Source organism: Sinocyclocheilus anshuiensis, unplaced genomic scaffold (genome assembly GCF_001515605.1).
Source record: "Sinocyclocheilus anshuiensis isolate Anshui unplaced genomic scaffold, SAMN03320099.WGS_v1.1 scaffold284, whole genome shotgun sequence".
NCBI classification, from domain to species: Eukaryota; Metazoa; Chordata; class Actinopteri; order Cypriniformes; family Cyprinidae; genus Sinocyclocheilus; species Sinocyclocheilus anshuiensis.
Window position 1 is genome coordinate 1,544,161 of NW_015554266.1, and position 17,572 is coordinate 1,561,732.

The 17,572-nt window shown below is 38.2% G+C and overlaps 2 protein-coding genes and 1 long non-coding RNA gene across 3 annotated transcripts in view; all 3 read right to left on the bottom strand.

Moving 5' to 3' along the window:
- The window catches only part of LOC107671285 (glutamate decarboxylase 1-like), a 20,580-nt gene extending 18,846 nt beyond the window's left edge, over positions 1-1,734 (bottom strand). Inside the window, exons 1-2 of the mRNA XM_016464178.1 lie at positions 1,697-1,734; positions 605-751 (exon numbers count right to left, since the gene is read on the bottom strand). Coding sequence (XP_016319664.1) covers positions 605-692 — 88 coding nt within the window. The 5' untranslated portion in view covers positions 693-751; positions 1,697-1,734. The remainder of the gene's footprint in view (positions 1-604; positions 752-1,696) is intronic.
- A 5,432-nt stretch (positions 1,735-7,166) lies between these two features.
- On the bottom strand, positions 7,167-9,059 carry sp5a (Sp5 transcription factor a). Its single transcript, XM_016464182.1, has 2 exons — positions 8,912-9,059; positions 7,167-8,222 (listed from the first exon to the last, which is right to left on the bottom strand). Exons 1-2 carry the CDS (start codon positions 8,960-8,962, stop codon positions 7,167-7,169), a joined length of 1,107 nt encoding a protein of 368 aa, XP_016319668.1. The 5' UTR covers positions 8,963-9,059.
- Positions 9,060-11,080: 2,021 nt separating this feature from the next.
- LOC107671307 (uncharacterized) overlaps positions 11,081-17,572 on the bottom strand; it is a 22,122-nt gene continuing 15,630 nt past the window's right edge. Inside the window, exon 4 of the long non-coding RNA XR_001632185.1 lies at positions 11,081-11,148. This is a non-coding gene — a long non-coding RNA (uncharacterized LOC107671307). The remainder of the gene's footprint in view (positions 11,149-17,572) is intronic.

Here is a 17,572-nt window from a genome sequence, read left to right on the forward strand (position 1 = left end):
TCAAAACAACCCAATTGCTGGGTTTGTCCCTATTTTACCCAGCACTGGGTTGTATTTAACCCAGCATTTTTTAGAGTGTACAGACAGACTCCGTTTTTTTCGCTTTTAGACCAAACGACAAATATATAGCCTATTTAATACAATACTGAAGCTAGAAAATTGTCCTGGAATATAATAAAAAAAAAAAAAATAATAATAATAATAATAATAATGGGCTAATTTTAAATTATAAAAAATATAGAATGAATTTTAATGATACATTTTAAACAATAGTGTGTTTCATATTACCTGTGAGTAGCTACACCTAGCAAGGCAAAAAAAAGTATTTAAAATGAACAATGACGGATCAGAGTTGGCTGCTCGTCTGTCTTCACTAATTGCCCGTGAGCAGGTGTTTAAAGGCCATCACCTACAGTATGCCGACAGCGACATTGGTCTGGCTGGCTGGCGCCGGAGGTCCGCTGCGCGCTCAATGCTGCGGTGATTTGTTGCTCGTGACGCGTTGCGAATAGCGCCGTTTCCCCGCCTCACCGACAAGATTAATGACGTTGGCCACAAAGCAAATAGCCGGAGTGAAATATCGGTTTATCGGTGATGGACCTACTTGAGGAGGGTGGCCGTAAATCTGTCGAGTTGGGATCCGGATCGCCGCCAGAGGAGGAAGAGGAGGAGGAGGAGGAAGAAGCCGCCATCAGCCCCAGTGTTTAAGTCCTCATTCCAAAAAGCGCTGTCACTTTGAGAGAAACTGCTCCTATTTTAGCAGACAAAAAATGTCTGCTGACTGGAGGGGAGACAGAGTGGAAGTTCAGCATCAACACCTGCATCATTTAAGTTCCATATAAGTATTATTTAATTGTATAGCATTTATGAAAACAATACAATTGTCGAATATGCTTATGAACTCGATGGTCTCATATATCTGTGCCAGTCTTTTCTTTAAAACAAATAAAAATCTAATCACATACATTAGGGTTAGAAGCTCTTCTGGAAACAGGACCTTGTTTAATTTTCTAAAGTAAAACAACAGGAGAACAGAACAGAGCCTTAAAGAGCCATTTCAGCATAAAGGATTATTTAAATGGATATGGTAAAATTAAACTATCATCGAATGACCTTTAAGAAACTCTCTTTTACCAGTCTATGCACACAGGTTGCCGAATCTTGAAATGATTTATTGTAGGCTAACTTCCTCAAATAAGTCGAGAACAAACAAACCCATGACTGAAAATTCTACTGGATCAATATGTCAATTGATTTGAAGTCATCTGCATTGAAATAATAGCCTGCCTGTGAACTGAAACGGTGCTCTAAAAGTTTCTTTCACAGAAACGGATTTGATGGTCATCATCATGCCAATAGGCATCACATTTGGTCTTGGTTAACGTAGCCTACACATGTTAACATTGATTAAGAAATGGTGCATGTTGGTTTCTCAATTCATATGACATATGGATGATCGAAACTGATGGCTGTTGAAAGGTAAATAGAAACCTGATGCTATATCAGTATGCATTATAGATTGCCATTGCTAGATAAGTTTTAGATAACATAAAATCCACTGTTTTTACCGACAGCACAAAAGCACAGACTGCTCTTTAATGAACGCCTGACTCTCGTGAAGCACCTGTTAGATCAACAATTCCAGGTTTACTTCACACGATCAACAAAGCATTGAAAAGTCCAGGAAGCCGCTTACCTTGTGAAAGAACGGAGGGTGCAACAGTACCCAAAATCTCCACGCAACTAAATTTCCTCGATTTCCTCAGATGCGCCCTCACTGCTCCAAAATCAGCTCTCAGATATCAGCAGAACAATCTCATTGACGGATCACGATGACCTTTCCCGAGACAACGTTTTATTTGCTGCTCCTCAAAGCGTAAATCGCCTGCACTACGCGCGGTTGGTAATCCTTGGACCTCTCCACGACATCAGATCGGCTCTGAAACACACCTCGTTCCTACAGAAGCATCAGCACGAGCATTACGACAGCTCTGGCACGTTCCCGCAGGACTTAAATGAGAAAGCAAGTCACGAACAAACACTTCCCAAGTTTGACACAACAGCCACACACGACAGAAGCGCACAACACAGCACAGTACATGCTGCTCCAGATCTTAAGAGGCTGTGAGAGGAGTCTGGGTCATTCTGACCTTGAAACATCAAGGACAACAGTGCTTGGAGAACAGTGGGTTTCAGCACCTGTGCTTGAACAGGTTATTCATTATAAATATCTATAAACGAGATCGCCTACTCATCGAGATTTGAAGGGTTAGTCTACATGTTTATGGCCAAGCGGTCTTCTTAACCTTGAAAAGAGAAGCTCTTGTTTGAGAAGTTTTAGTGCTGGATGTTGGACACGAATGGGAATGCTGTTCAGACTGGTGTTGTAGGAGAACTCCACATGGTGGCAGCAAGCGTTCAATTCATGTAAGAATCTCACACGCATATTCCTAGTTCATGCATGCACCGCGTTTTACATTTTTATTTTTTTTTTCATCAAGGTGATACGATTTCCTTAAGCATCATTTTCCCTAAACATTTTTGTGTGTTTTGACACGAAGGAATGCGTCGACTGTACAGGAATAATATTAACCGCTGGACAGCGTCGAGACGTTTCAGCACCTGGACAGCTCCCTTTGCGACTCAAACCCGCAGAAGGACTGCAACAAAAGAAAACCAGCACTAAACATGCATTAAGCTTCAGTGAATCAAACTGAAAACTCATCATAGCACCCGCTGTTTATTCTTTATTGTTAACATAGAGGTTTCTTCAATGGATTTTCCAACTCAAAGAACCCTCTCCTATGAAGAATCACTTTCTGTTGAATAGAGTTCTTGAGTTGGCAGTTAAACTGGTTTCTTCTGATAATGTTTTTTTTTTACAGCACCGGCAGTCTAAACTGAACTATATCATTTTTATTTATTTATTAACAAAGAAACCCATGTTGAGTAACTTTGGAACCTTTATTTTTAACAGTGCAGCAATATATTTATTTTCTATCAATCATTTATTTCCCATTAGCATTGTAGACATTGGTGGTCATTACAAAATTAAGCTTTTTTTTTCTCTCTCAATGGTTCTTTTTTCAATTGTATGGTTGCGATTAAACGTTATTTTTTTTAAAAACAACGCTGTTCTTGACTTTAGCGCCAGTTAGATGAACTATTCCCACCTATGGATTATGTTTGAATGAACCGTTCACGCGATAGTAATTTCAGATTTCAGTAAGAAGCAGCAGAACAGACGCAAAATATGATCACACTTTGTAGCTCCAGAACCTCAAGTCGACGCGAGATGGCGCTGGTATATTAGTAGCTCAGTCATCACTTGCACCTGATTCTTAGGCAAATTATGTCATCATGTATATAAAATCCCTGAGACACATCAAGTAGATATTAAGCAATACAATAAAACAAAATAAATAATTGCATTATGTTTGCATAGCATTAAAATATTGTTCTTTAATTTAGACTTTCGGATTTGACTCTTTTTTTTTTAATGTGGTCAAATAATGATAATGATGATAATGTGAATATTTCATAGCCTTAAAAGAATGTTCAGAAATACAACCACACTATGTGAGGAAAAAAAAAAAAAGATTGACTATGAAAATTTCATTTGTCGATTGTGTCTCTTTTCAGAATGTAATTTTTTTTTAAAATAGATTAATAGCTTTGGCCTTGGCTTCTGATTGGTCAATACTGCATTTTAGCCACAGCTTTGGCCTGTTTATCATAGCACTGCACACTGCACATAGCAGATCATTATTTTTAATGCACAGAAACAAGCATAGGAACTATTTCTTTCAGTGAAAGGATTTCACTTAATAAATTAATAAAATAATGTTTACAATAATGTTTATAAATGAATAAAATAGTGCTGAATAAAATATTGTTTTTAATAAAAATGTGTATGCAATATTGTTTTCAAATTTAAACGGTCAAGTCACAATATAGCAGTGTATTTAGTCTCACTGTTTAACAAAATCAATGTGTTGTTTTGTAAAAAAAAAAAAAAAAAAAAAAAAGTACCATGGGATACTTGGGTGAGGCTGAGGTGAGAGGTGTGAAATTTATAAATCACTTCATTCTCCAGCCAGAAGTGTTGCTCTTAAACACACCCCAAACAACATTTGATGCTCAGCTAGGCCTGGGTTTATTATTTATTTGTATTTTTTTCACAGTTAATATTAAAAAAAAACAAAAAAACACACGTTAGATTTGAAGTATGCATGCTTAAGTATGTGTGTCTAAATGCCTGATTCTGCCAGACTTTCAACAGACTGACATCAAAGGAAGATCAGAGTGTGGCATTCAGATCAGGTCACGGTGAGGCTTAAACACAAACTCCCTCCAGCAGTCCCTCCGTGCAAAGGCACATGTGCTGTTGTGATAGCCTGACCATATCTCACTCTCTGAAGGAGAGGAACAGCCTTGTCTGCCCTATGAGAAGAAGTCACTGCTTGCTGCTGCAGTGGCACATTGAGACTCAGTACCTGAAAAGGCACATGCGCAGAGAGCCTTCAGTAATTGGTTTTTAACTTCATAATGGGACATTTTGAGTCATTTGAGTTATTATTCAGTCTATAGCACGACACCAGTCACATCTACTAAAGCACATGACGCGTTATTTTGTGAGTCAAGATTACATTACAAATACCCTGCTTTCTTTTGTCTTGTATTTTGGGATTCATCATGGCAATGTGTGAGTTCAGTAGCAACATGATTAATTGTCTATTGTAAGCAAATTCCAACACACTCTTATGGCAATTCGTATCTATTTCGTGCTTTAGCGAATTGTTGGCTACTTTGTATCGGCCTCTCATGATGTTTAAGGCCTAACTTACCAATCATGTGTTTTTATGTCACTCTTGTAAGAAAGTACCTGCTGAAAACATGAATGAATGTGAAGAGATGATTATGAATGTCTGAATAATAATTCAATAAACAGCTGCGTGTTGAGACAATCACTATTCATTATGACAGAAGTACATATGAATAAACTATTGTAATAATAAAGTTAAATTTGTTGTAGGATTAATTTGTGAACACAGTAAGTAGGGCTTCTCTCCTTTACTTAATTCAGAATGTGGCTGTAAAAATATTGAGGTCATTCATCTTTATAGATGAAGATCCAGTACACGATTGCACGATTGGTATTAGCAGCCTAGAATTATGAGTTTCCTGAAGTGGTTATGAGAGAGAGAGAAAAAAAAAAAAACTATTATAAAGAAATACCCCCCCACCCAGGAATTTAAAGGATACTGAAGTACATGAAGTCAGTAACTTTTGAGGAACACATTACAAAACACCCAACTGTCATAAACTTTAACTTTGATTCAATGTACATTTCTGCATTTAGCAGATGCTTTTATCCAGTGCATGTCTTCAGTGAGAAAGAGGTTTTATGTATACAATTTTATTGTAGGCCTACAGTGTGTCTAAGAGGAAAATAATGTCTAACATGTCTAACAGGAAAATAATGATGTTTTCATAGAATATTAATGCATTTCACTATTTACAGTAGAACTGTAACAATTATATTTGCAGGTCAAATCATAAAAGCAGTATGGCACTAGTTAGGGTGTTGCTGTATTTGCACTTCCGTAGAGACTTAAGAGACTAACCCTAACTAGTATAGCTATAACAGGTAGTATAGCTAGATCCTCTAAACCCAGGTAAGTGGGCACACATTAGAGAAGGGTTTAGTGATTTGTGCCAGGATTTTACCAATGGAGGCGCTATTTCAGGAGGAACTGAGCATCTTCATAGGTGCCAAAAATCCCCCTTCCAAATATCAATAATACACACATCCTTAATATATCCTAATTTGTTTTAGCAATGTTGGTTTTATGCAAGATAATAGAAACTGTAAATAGAAACCTCACTTAATAATAATACAACATTTGTATGGGTGTTCTGTCTTTTACTGTACAAAACGTGCACCATTTCCAGTTTAATTCAGACAGATAATTAATTAGAGCTACAATACTCCCATTTAGAGTGAATTGCCAGAAACCACTAGTAAAAATCTAAATGCACAGACTGAGGATAAAATGAACTTAATTTGATTTCAGTTCAGCAAAAACAACATCAGGATCCGAGTGTGAGCACATCAAAATCTGCATAGAAATATGTTGTACGTAGAGGGAGCAGATTTGAACGACACACTACTGATATTTTCTACTTAGTCACACAGATGGTATTATATGAACATATTATAGGAATCTGACATGGTTTGACATAGTCACGTTATTTTTTTCATGAATGTGATTTTAGGATTTCGATGCAGCGCTAAAAAACCTACAATGATTTCTTACAAACAGACAGATTATGTTTTGCAGAATAGCTTGGGGATGTGTTTATATATTTTACAAATCAAATACTGACTGCATCTGCAAAATGCTTATGAGTGACTAAGAAAAACAGAAAAATGCAGCTTATGTCAGTTAATGTTTGCTTTATTTACATTTTTGCGGACCTTGTTCTTAAAATCATATAATGCTATATAAAAGCTGTCCTTTGAACTGAACATCAGAGCTCTATGTATCCTAATAACTGATAAATCTCACAGTGCTTCATTCTCGGCTCATTCTAGACATTTTTAACAGAGTTTCACCATTTCTCTGTTAAGCGTTTCATACACACAATTCACATACTGTCTGTTTAACTTGCATTTTTCCTTTTAAAAAAATAATAAATCTATCCACTTTTTAATAACTCCACTTCACCGTCTTATGTTTCGATGGCATGTACAAGTCTTCACAGTCTTTATTTTCACACGATAATTTTGAAAGATTAACACATGGTTTTCAATAGCATGCTAAAACACCCCACAAGGAGCGAAAACTGACACTTTCATTCAACAAAAGCTATCAATATATTTACAGAATAAAGAAATCTTCCACCGAAGACAGAGATCTGAACGAACACAAGTTAAAACTTGTTAATGTTTTGAGTAGCTCAGGGACCGGAAACATTTCCCAAGGTTCCTTGAGGAACTGAGAATGACTTGAAAATTATATAAGTCCAAAAAAAAAAGACTCCCAGTCTTGTAAGTCTCATCAATCTTTTTAATGAAAAAAGTAAAAAATGTATTTTTTGTCTTCAAGAGGATCCTGAAGATTATATGTATTGCACTAGTCTATGGTCATCCAAGTCTACTACTACACAGGTCTCAGGTCTTGTCTTTTGATGTAATCAGAGGTCTTTTTGTGACTTTTGCTCTTCTTGTTCTGGTGCGTCTTCACATGTTTGGCCAAATGGTCGCTCCTCATGAACCTCTTGCAGCAGTCCGGACACACAAAGCGTTTTTCCCCGGTATGAGTTCTCAGGTGCCTCTGTAACTCGTCCGATCGGGTGAAACTCTTCCCACAGAAGAGCCAGTTACACACGAAGGGTCTCTCTCCTGAGTGCCAGCGCAGGTGTGCCTTCAGGTGGGAGGTTTTGCCGTATACTTTCCCGCATCCGGGGATGTGACAGATGTGCTGTTTCTTTTTCCCGGGCTCGTCGCTGGAGCTGGACGACTGACAGTTAGGACACCGGCATCTCCGGCAGCGCCTGGCGGTGGCCAGGGGGGATTTGGGGTGGAGGAGGGCTGCGATTTGAGTCTGGTACTGTGCAAAGTCTGTGTGTCCCAACACCAAGCCCCTCTGGATGGGGAAGCGGTGGGGGCCGAGGCTCGCCGGGTGGCTGACGTGGTTTCCTTGCTGAAGGCTCCACCACGGTATATCCTCCCCGGGGTTTGGAGACAGCTGTCTCTGCTGCTGATGGACCAGGCCTGAGTGTCCCGGGATGAAACCGGGCGGGATGGGGGGCGGCGCTGCGTAGGTGACGGCGGGCACGTAGGTCGGCGGGCAGCTTGACTGTAACGACTGCATGGAGCATGGCAACATCTTGACCGGAGAGAAGTCATAAGGATACGTGGGGTCGGCCGGAGGGGTTAAGGGGAGCTCGTGGTGGGTGGTGTAGGAGCCCTGCAGGTGAGATTTCGAGGATAGTCCAAAGGAAGAATTGTTGGAAAGCGAGGACTGGGGATTCGCCTCGTTACTCCAAGGGTGGAAAATCCGTGACGGAGACCCGAGGGTCACGTCGTAGGGAACTTGAATAAAGTCCGTGGGTGTGGATCCGTGATGATGATGACCGACCCGGTTACACGTCGCCGCTAGTAGCGCCAGAGGAGAGTGTTTGCCGTTTTCCGGCGAGGAGTTGGGAGTGCGATCCTGGATCGTAGGAAAGAGCCGTATTAAAACATTTACACATGACACATACTTGAAAACACTTTTTAAAGATCAGATTTAACTTTTTGGGGAAACGCTTCCACATGTTTTGTTCAATTATACATACAAAATTCTCCACAAAAGCTAATTTACCTTGCTGTTTATAAAGGATATGAAGCATTACTCAGACATGATTTCAAAATGAGCCAATGATACTATGATAACATTGTGCTCAAGTTAGACAAAATGAAGGAATTCGGTTATTTGAATATGCATAACTTTACCTGTATTGGTGAAATATGTTTTCAGTATTTCTTATATTGAATCATCTGAGATATTTGCCATCTCAGGCTACACTGTAAAAAAAAAAAAGTTTTCCACTAAATTTAATTAGCCTGCTGATGATGAAAATCGAAATGAAACCCTCAAAAACTCAAGTAATTATATGGATGGAAACAACATAACGATGAAGGAAGTCCGACAGTTCGTATACCTATATATTGTTATGTTCTGTATGTTAAATATTATTATTTTTTTCTTCAAATAAAATAGAAATGTCTCGTTATCTGCAGGAGTTTGCGCAGCTCAGAGACACTGCTCGTCAGTAACCACCAGGTTTTTTTTTGTTGCGTTTTCCGCGACACGCGCGTTACGAAGGACACTTTCAACAATATCTCACACTTTTCACGAACCTGAAGAAATGCCTGTAGTGTGTCGTTCCTCAGCACAGCCACAGCTGCCATGGCAACACTTCCTCGAGTTCCTCAAGCTTCCCGGTTTAAAGCAGCCAAATTCACTTCTTCAGAAATACTTGAGCGTCTTCTCGTGGAAAGTGCGCTCGCGTCGCCTCCTCTCCTCCAGCTATCCCTGGACTTGTTGTGCGACAATGCGACTGTGTGTTATCTCTAGAGATCTGGTGCAGGCTTATGAGATAACTTCAAGAGGAAGGAATCATTTGACTCGGTAGAAAGTTCACACGTAGCTTTTCTGAAGAGTATTGGCTTCATTAGATACCCAAGGAGTTTGATCACAGCGAGCACGCCATATTAGCAGTTATTCATAATAGAACATGTGATAAAATATGCTGATATCGTATGCACTATATAAACACAATAATGTAGACATTAAAATTGAGCAACTGAAATAGGAAGAATAAATAGAAGAGATGGAATCTGGTGTTGATATTTTATGTAATAATTAGAAGTTGTCCTGTAAGTAAATGCAATAATGCCACATTAATTTAGCTACAACAGTAATAATGAACCATGAAATATGTCTGAAACACACATGACTTTGATCAACAGATTTAATGGCAACCAAAGCAGGCTACAAATTTCCCACAGACGGGTTTTAACAAATAATAAAAGTATGATCTGGTTGTTTCTGGCACAAATCAACAAAGCAGCTCTCAAAGCACTTTTCCTTTGGTTGCACTAATTGCTTGTGATTAAAGACCAAAGAGAACAAGCGACTGCTTATTGTTTCATACTTAAATCATTTATTAAAGAACAATCCCACAGCACCCTGAGAAAGTCCACGTGAACCCGTCAAGGTGACATGATGGTGATAATGTCTTAGTTGTGTGATTTGCAGGCCGGCAAGAGGAGGAGATCCAATCTTTGAGAAAGTCTGAGCATTTTCCAGTTCTCCTCCCCCTGCTCCGCCCTGAACCAGCCAAGCCTTCAGTGAAACCCAGTCTGTAGCACATGTGACACCTCCACAAATATCACAGGAATCAAGGAGTGCTAAAACCACAAGTGCTTCAAAGTAGCATGTGTTTAGGAGTTTAGGAGCAAGTAAACTGTCATATCAGTGCAGCTTCAAATGTGAGCAGTAAAACAAGACAAGTAAACACCCTCGGAGAGATGTGTCTAATCTATGACTTTTTAAACGGTCCCTTTCGAGCAGTTTGGAGCGGTTGATGTCGAAGCAGATCAGCTCTTTTGATGGGATTAAGGTTTCTCACATAGTAATGCGGAAGGAGGGGGATTCCCACCGGGAGGAGATCTCAGTTTCCCTGCAGTCCATAGAGTTCAATTCTGTTTATTTTTCTTAACAGTTGTCTCCAATTATAAGGTGTAAACTGTTATAACTATATACTATGTAAAACCTCTCTTTATACTATGTAAGACAGGCTCATAAGTATTTACAATTGTTGGTAACCTTAATACAGGTTATTCAAGACTTTTAAAAGTAGCCAGCACACAATAAAACTTGAAATTGTTTATTTTAATTTTCAAATAGATTAGGATACAAAACAGCTGTCAAGACTGGATTGAGAACACCAACACTGTACAAGGCTGAAACTTCACCCCAACGCACAACCATGCCATTCAAGACCATGCAGTGTGTTACTTTCCAGATGTTATGTTTTCTGAAACTTGTGTAGTTGGAGTGAATCGATTACCAGAGGGAGTTTTATAATATCAACATGAGAAGCAGCGAAGCAAATTTAAGATCTGTACCAAACTGTTACTGGAACAGCAAGTCTCACATTACAGCCCTGCTCATCTACACACTCTGCTTCAATAAAGTGAACATTATTGAGCAGCTGATCACTTACTCTCAAGAGGATGTACACACTTTGTTCTGTGGTCTGTCGCTCATAAACAGCTCAGACCAAACGGGAAAAACAAAAGTAACAAACGAAGCACAGCGAGTCAGCCATCAATCATCTAATCATGTTGTTTGGCAACATATTATTTTAAATATTAACAGTTCAACAGTCTGCCATGGACAGTCCTTATATAATTAACCACAGTATGTATTTATCCTTTTTATTTGACAAGAAAACTGATAAAGAGCACATTTGTCTTTCATAATAAATACATAAATCCAAATACTGAGAAAATAATGCATGCATAAATAATTACCCCTCATTATTTTATATATACAGCACATTTTGCAGCAAAAGGCTGGAGAAGGCAATCTGTAAAAGAAAAAAAGAGGGTAATTAGTTTTCAGTGGTTACATAAAACATAAATGCAAACATTTGACCATGTAAGATACAATTCTGAGAGCTTGTCATGTAAATCAATGATCTTTATAAAAATATAGCAGACTACATAGAATGCATGTAAATATCAGTTGTTACTCTGCATCTCCTAATAATATGTTTTAGTAAGATCACATTTAAAATGCTTAGCTTCATGATTAGCTCTCTAGTTTTTATTATTGTGGGCAAAACATATAATGAATGCAATACAACGATTGAGAGATGAACAAATATATGTTCTTCAAAATCCTGTTGCATTATATTTGATACATTTTAACACGATTTTTCTAAAAAAAAAATAATGCATGGATAATCAAATAATAAACCTAAGACACTTCAGTCCAGTAAGTGTTCATCTTGAAATATCATTAACAATATAACGGTTATTTTTACATTAACTCTATGAAAATCAGTAAAGATTTCATATCAAAAAGACACGTGCTAAAGGGGGACGTTTTTCACATTAAATGGCCTTTTACTTGCTGAAAAAGTCTGAACCATCAACCAGACAACAGAAGGCATGTAATAGATTGTACAAAAGGTTTTCCAACAAAGTTTTGATCATGTTGATAATTTAGATGCCAAGAAACAGTAGGCTTTATAGGGCTAATGAAAAGCTTGATCAAATCACATGTAAAATATCTGTCTAATCTACAAGAGTTCGGTGGTGACGCGCAACTGTAATGGATGTCTTCTGACAGAATCACAGCATTGTCTGTGAGTTTTGGATGAAAGCATCAACAGTGAGTTTCTTGATTTTTTAGCGCTTCTTTCGGACAGGTCAGAGCCTTTTCATGTTCTCTGGACAGACAGTACAAGAAAATAAAGCAAAAAGTCTGAAAAAAGAAAAAAGGGGTTCCCACATCTGTCTCGCACACAAGAGCAGGAGAGATGGAAAGGCAGAGAAATGCTCGGGGCTACTGGGTGCGAGAGCCTCAGTAATGGTGTCTCGTATGAGAAAACATCTGTGAATTTCCTCAGTGATCTACAACAAAGTCCAACTCAGAGTAGTCACTCAGTGGCCCTTTGAAGTCTCTCCCTGACAGAAAGCTGCCATTGTGTTCTGCCCTCGACGCTGTGTAGCCTGACTCTGCTCTTGCCAATTTCCAACATCTTCCCCTGAAATCTGATACTGTTGCCGGTGCTCAGGCTGGAGCGGTGTGCTGACGGGCCTCAGGTCAGGAGATGAGGGAGAGGTCGGCCCTTAAACACCCGCTCGCCGCTGTGTGTGGCATCGCAGCTCTGACCCGCTCTGTTCCCGCCGGCCCGGGGTAATTGTTGGGGCCACGTCTGGCTTCCTCGAGCGTGATCAGAGGTTACGGATTAGACGGAGGGGCCAGAACATCTAGTTCATGGATATTTACTCATTTTAGATTCAGTAGGGTTTGAAGACCTGTGCAGACGTTTGTCTTTGAGACAATTGAGGCTTTCTTTGTTGCTGAATTAATCAAACATTTCAGAGCACAGAGAGTGAGATAATTAACATTTAGATTTCACATCAACAAACAGTTTTGTAGGCAAATTAATATTAAACAATGGATGGCCAACTGGAAATAGAGATATTGTTCATTGACTGAAGGAAAATAGAGCTGCAAAACCACTCAGCTCTTTGAGAAACTTAACTGAGTTCTCAGCTTTACTTAAGTATCAACTTTATCTCAAACGTTTCTCCTTAAATCTGTGAGTCAATGGCGACTTACATAAAATAATAGAGATATAAAGTACATGTAGATTAGCAGCTCATATTATTAGGTTTTGGAAAAATGTGATAAGTTTGTATTTAAATTAATTTGCAAACACAGTATCTTGGCAAATTTGAGAAATATTTGAGATCTCTTCTGAAACTTTAAAGTAGACCTGAGAGATTACTGGGGTCTTGTTCTCAGAATAAAAAATTGGTGAATCAGGAGACTTTATTTAATTTAGGGGCCGTTTACACAACAACGTTTTCAGCCAAAACTGGAAACTTTTTATGCGTTTTGCCTGTTTGTTTACACGACAACGGCATTTTGGGACTGAAAACGCATATTTTTTGAAAACACCACCGTTATCGTTTCCGTGTAAACACCCAAAACGGGAACCTTTGAAAACGGTGACGTCATGCGCGTACGTAGTACGTGATTTATTCGTTTTGAAAACGTTGTCGTGAAACTTTTAAAAACGCAAGGGAAAAACTTTTTCGTTTTTGACTACATCGTTGTCGTGTAAACGTAGCCTTAATCTGTGTTTGAATACTGAGATATTAAAGATTTAGTTTGGCATTTTAGTGATTGTATTACATGCCATTAGTCATTCAACCCAGGGTCAATAATTAAAACTAAATCTAAAAATAAATGCTAACGGAAATAAAATATAACAAAAAACTTAAACTTATTTTATTTTATTTCAGCTAGCTGCCCAGAAAACATTTCTCATTTTCACGCATTTAATTTGATGTACTAAAATAAGTAAAACTAAAACTCAAAAAACAATATAGACATAAAATACTAAAATGGACAAAAACACAGCAAAATTAATAAAACAACAAAATTATTAAACTAAAGCAACTACAACTAAAAATATGAATAAAACTATAATAGTACCTTAAAACCACTTTCATTTTTTATGATGCCAGAACTCATATTCTGTAACACTTAGTGTAGAGAAGCTAATGGTTCAAGCTGAATATGGTAAATTACTTCCCATAATCTTTATGTGTGTGTGATTATGATGAGCTGTAAGAAACCGTCAGAACTGAGACAGTCTCTTTCCATGGCTTGTACTGACTGTAAGGGACAGATTTGTTGTTTTGCCTCCTGAATGTAAACAGGTCCTGGCCACTTCTCTCAGTGCTCGCCCTGCTTGCGTTTACTCAGTGGCAGCTGCGAGCACCATCTGGGAGGGCTTCAGCAAGGCCAAACAAAACAGGTTACACCTTCGGCCATGCCAAGTCCTGTAGCCTGTTCCTGGTCTGCACAAACAACAGGGGCTAATCGCAATTTCATGCTCTGATTTTCCCCAGACCTCTATCCAAGCCCCGCAGGAAAAGAAACTTTAGCTCATTTTCAGGAGATATGGGCTGCATGCACTTCCATATGGCTGTGCTCATGCAGGATAGTGTTCAGCTCATAGCTCATGATTACAGAATCCAGCATTTTCATGCTCAAAGTTGTTTCTCCAACTATGGGCACTTTTGGAAAGATAAACTCCCTTAAATCACACTTTTCACAGTCTATTTCATTTTTGGGTTTCAGTGTTTAACAGTAGATTTACAGACATCAAATGTGTCATTCTGTTTCATCGCATGTCAAACTACTTACTGTATTTAATTTTTGAATTTAATAGAAAATTTTAAACATATTTATTTAAACATTTAAACATCTTTCCATTTTCTAAAGCTAATTTTACAACTAGGATATTATTTGTCCTATGTAAACGTAATGAAATCATATTTTAACCATTTTTATAGAATTTCACAAATTAGCAGCTTGTTTGTAAAACAATAAAAAATATCTAAATAATTTTCACATGCACTATTTTCACATTCACATACACTACCATTTCAAAATTATATATTTAACTAATCAAAAGTCACAGTAAAAGCTTAAATTGTAAAAACATAAATAAATAAATAATAATAATTTTAAAAATTTAAATAAATGACGTTCTGTTGAACTTTCTATTCTATAAAATCCTAAATAAATTATCATGGTTTCCACAAAAATATTAAGCACCACAACTGTTTTTCAACTTTGTTTAATAATATTTGTTTGTTTGTTTGTTTATTTATCTATTTAAGCAGCAAATCAGCATATTAGCATGATTTCTGAAGGATCATGTGACACTGAAGACTGGAGCAATGATGCTGAAAATTCAGCTTTGATCACATGAATAAATAACTTTTTAAAAACAGCTATTTAATTATTTCACTATATTACTGTTTTTGCTATATTTTTGATCAAATAAAAGCAGCCTTGGTGAGCATAAAAACATGACAAAAAAGAAAAGAAAAAGTTTTCAAAAACAATAAAAATTCTTACTAACAGGTAGGGTAACAAATAATGGAATTTTAAAAACATATTATGATTTTCATATTTTAGGAGCAAAAATCTGGCTACAATAATCACGTCCACATAAAGTCATTTTTAAAAGTAAAAGCCATGGTGAAAAGTTTCCAAAACTGCTTTAGATCCTGGAACATAAAAGAGCCCATAGTTGAGGAAACACTTAAGTTTATGTGGATCGATTGACAGAGTTAAGACTAGTTTGGTAAATCTTTTAGACACAAGACTAGTTTGGTACATCAGTTGGCTAATGGCTCAGTTAGTACTGATGTCGAACATTGGCGAGATTTGGCCACAGCCCACATTCAAGTCCAAATGCAGCGGGGCCAAATCTCCCACTTTTATCCCTCCAGTATTCACTCAGTGCTCATGCAAATGTGGGTAATTCAGCGGGGCATAGAAAGCCCTCAACAAATTGCAGGTGTTAGGAAGCCGAAACAAAGGCCACTACAAGCCCTAATGGCATCCAGCATCATTAGCAAGTCTTTGATGTGCGTACTCCACTCACTCTTTTATCTCCTTCTCCCCCTCTCAGCCATTCTCTTTCTACATCTTACGCTACCTCGCTCTCTCTCTCCTTCTGTCTTTCTCCTCTAACCCGCTCTCTTTCCGCGGTTCTTCATTAAATCGGTCTTTAGGGAGGGCGCCCACTCCTGTACCCGACATCTGTTTGGCTCTCATGCCTGTCTGTCTGTCACACATCAGTCAGCGTAAAAGCAGCTAATCTGCAAATATCCTAAAGTACCTGTGTATTCTGAGAGGCGGCGAGCAAAGACGGCAAAATAAAGTGTTTACTTTCATTCCCAGCTTTATTATCCCGGCGCGATTACGAGATGCGGCTCGCAGGAAGCGTTTACTAGCAAACTAACATATACGCGATCGCGGGAGTGTGTGTGTTCTTGTGTATCAATGGCAGGTTACCTGCTTTACATCCCAGCAGGTTTGAAAGAGAGGCTTTGGAAACACTGCTATTCAAAACTCTTCCTTTGAACTCTAGAGGATATAGAGACAGGACAATGCTAGTCTATTTGTGTTCCCCCTTTGAAGTCCACCCTTTCTATTAGTACGAGAGAGTGTGCTGTCTGACAATAAATACTGCTCTATCTAAAGATTACGGCTGCAAAATATCTGAAAGGTGCCACATTTCTCCGCATACTTGGAAAGAAAACATGCTCTAGAACAAACAGTTAAAACCGAGGGGAAAGCTCTTCGGCGTTGTGTTTTAAAAGAGATCCACATTAAAAGAGATAGTCGGGTGCTCCAGATGCAGAGGGCGCTTTAATGAGCGCAAAGAATAGGCCGAACTGGTTTTATGGAGCGTTATTGAGATATTAAAGAGCACAGGTGCAGGGCCAGCATTGTTTACAGGGGCTGAGCTTCTGACACAAGATCAGGGATCATCGGTAGCTTTAGCTTGTCAATAAAAGCATTGTGTTTGACAGTTTCACAGCTTCGTTTAATTCTCGGCCTGCTTTTGATTACTAAAAGTCACACAGAGTTTCTTCAGTTTGATATTGTCTCATTTAACCAAGGATGCCTGCTGAAGAACAGTCTCCACCGTGAAGGCAAACTTCTTCTCGCAAGCACAAAAACTAGAGCTTGTTCAAAATTGATTTCCATGGCAAAACAGGGCCAAAATAATCTAGGGAACAAGATCTCTCTTAATGGATTCGATGTTCTTTAAAGAGGCACTCGCGGGTGTTAGAGTGACCTATTTCAGTCGGCGCTTTTCAGAGGAGCTAAATATTCTCAGACGGGGAATAATGCTCGCAGAATATTCTCATTACCACCTCATCCAAGCGTTAGAAAACTGGACACGGCCAGCTATGATTAGAACTAGAACTAGTCAGCATGCACACACTGACACACACTAACCGAAAGTGTTATTAACACAACTTTGTGATGATCATTTATCTGCATTGCTTCTGTCTGCATTCATAGGAATTACTGTCATTTTAAAATTATTACGCTTTAATTCATTTTTTTAATCGTACATTTTAAGTTGCATGTACTTTGTAACAATTTAAATCTACACTTTCATTTGAACTTAAAAAATTAATTCTAAATTCCAAATCTGGCTAATGTTTGCTTGCTATGAGCCACATGGAAGTTGAGTGAGTATAGGCCATTTATGAACAAGGAGGTTGTTTGTTCAGTGTTATAGCACGCACAACCACAATGCATTCACATAAGTGTGCACAGGGATTGAAACTAACTTTTTCACTCACCAGCCAATTTGGCTACTAAATTTTTAAGTTACTCATACTCATAAGTTACATTCATAACTTCTACTAGCCAAAAAAAAAAAAAAAGCA

Coding starts and splice junctions, on each gene's coding strand:
- sp5a (XM_016464182.1), bottom strand. CDS start 8,962: ATGGCAGCTGTGGCTGTGCTGAGGAACGACACACTACAGGCATTTCTT. Junction 8,223..8,911: donor CACTACAGGCATTTCTTCAG/GTTCGTGAAAAG, acceptor CCTACGATCCAG/GATCGCACTCCCAACTCCTC.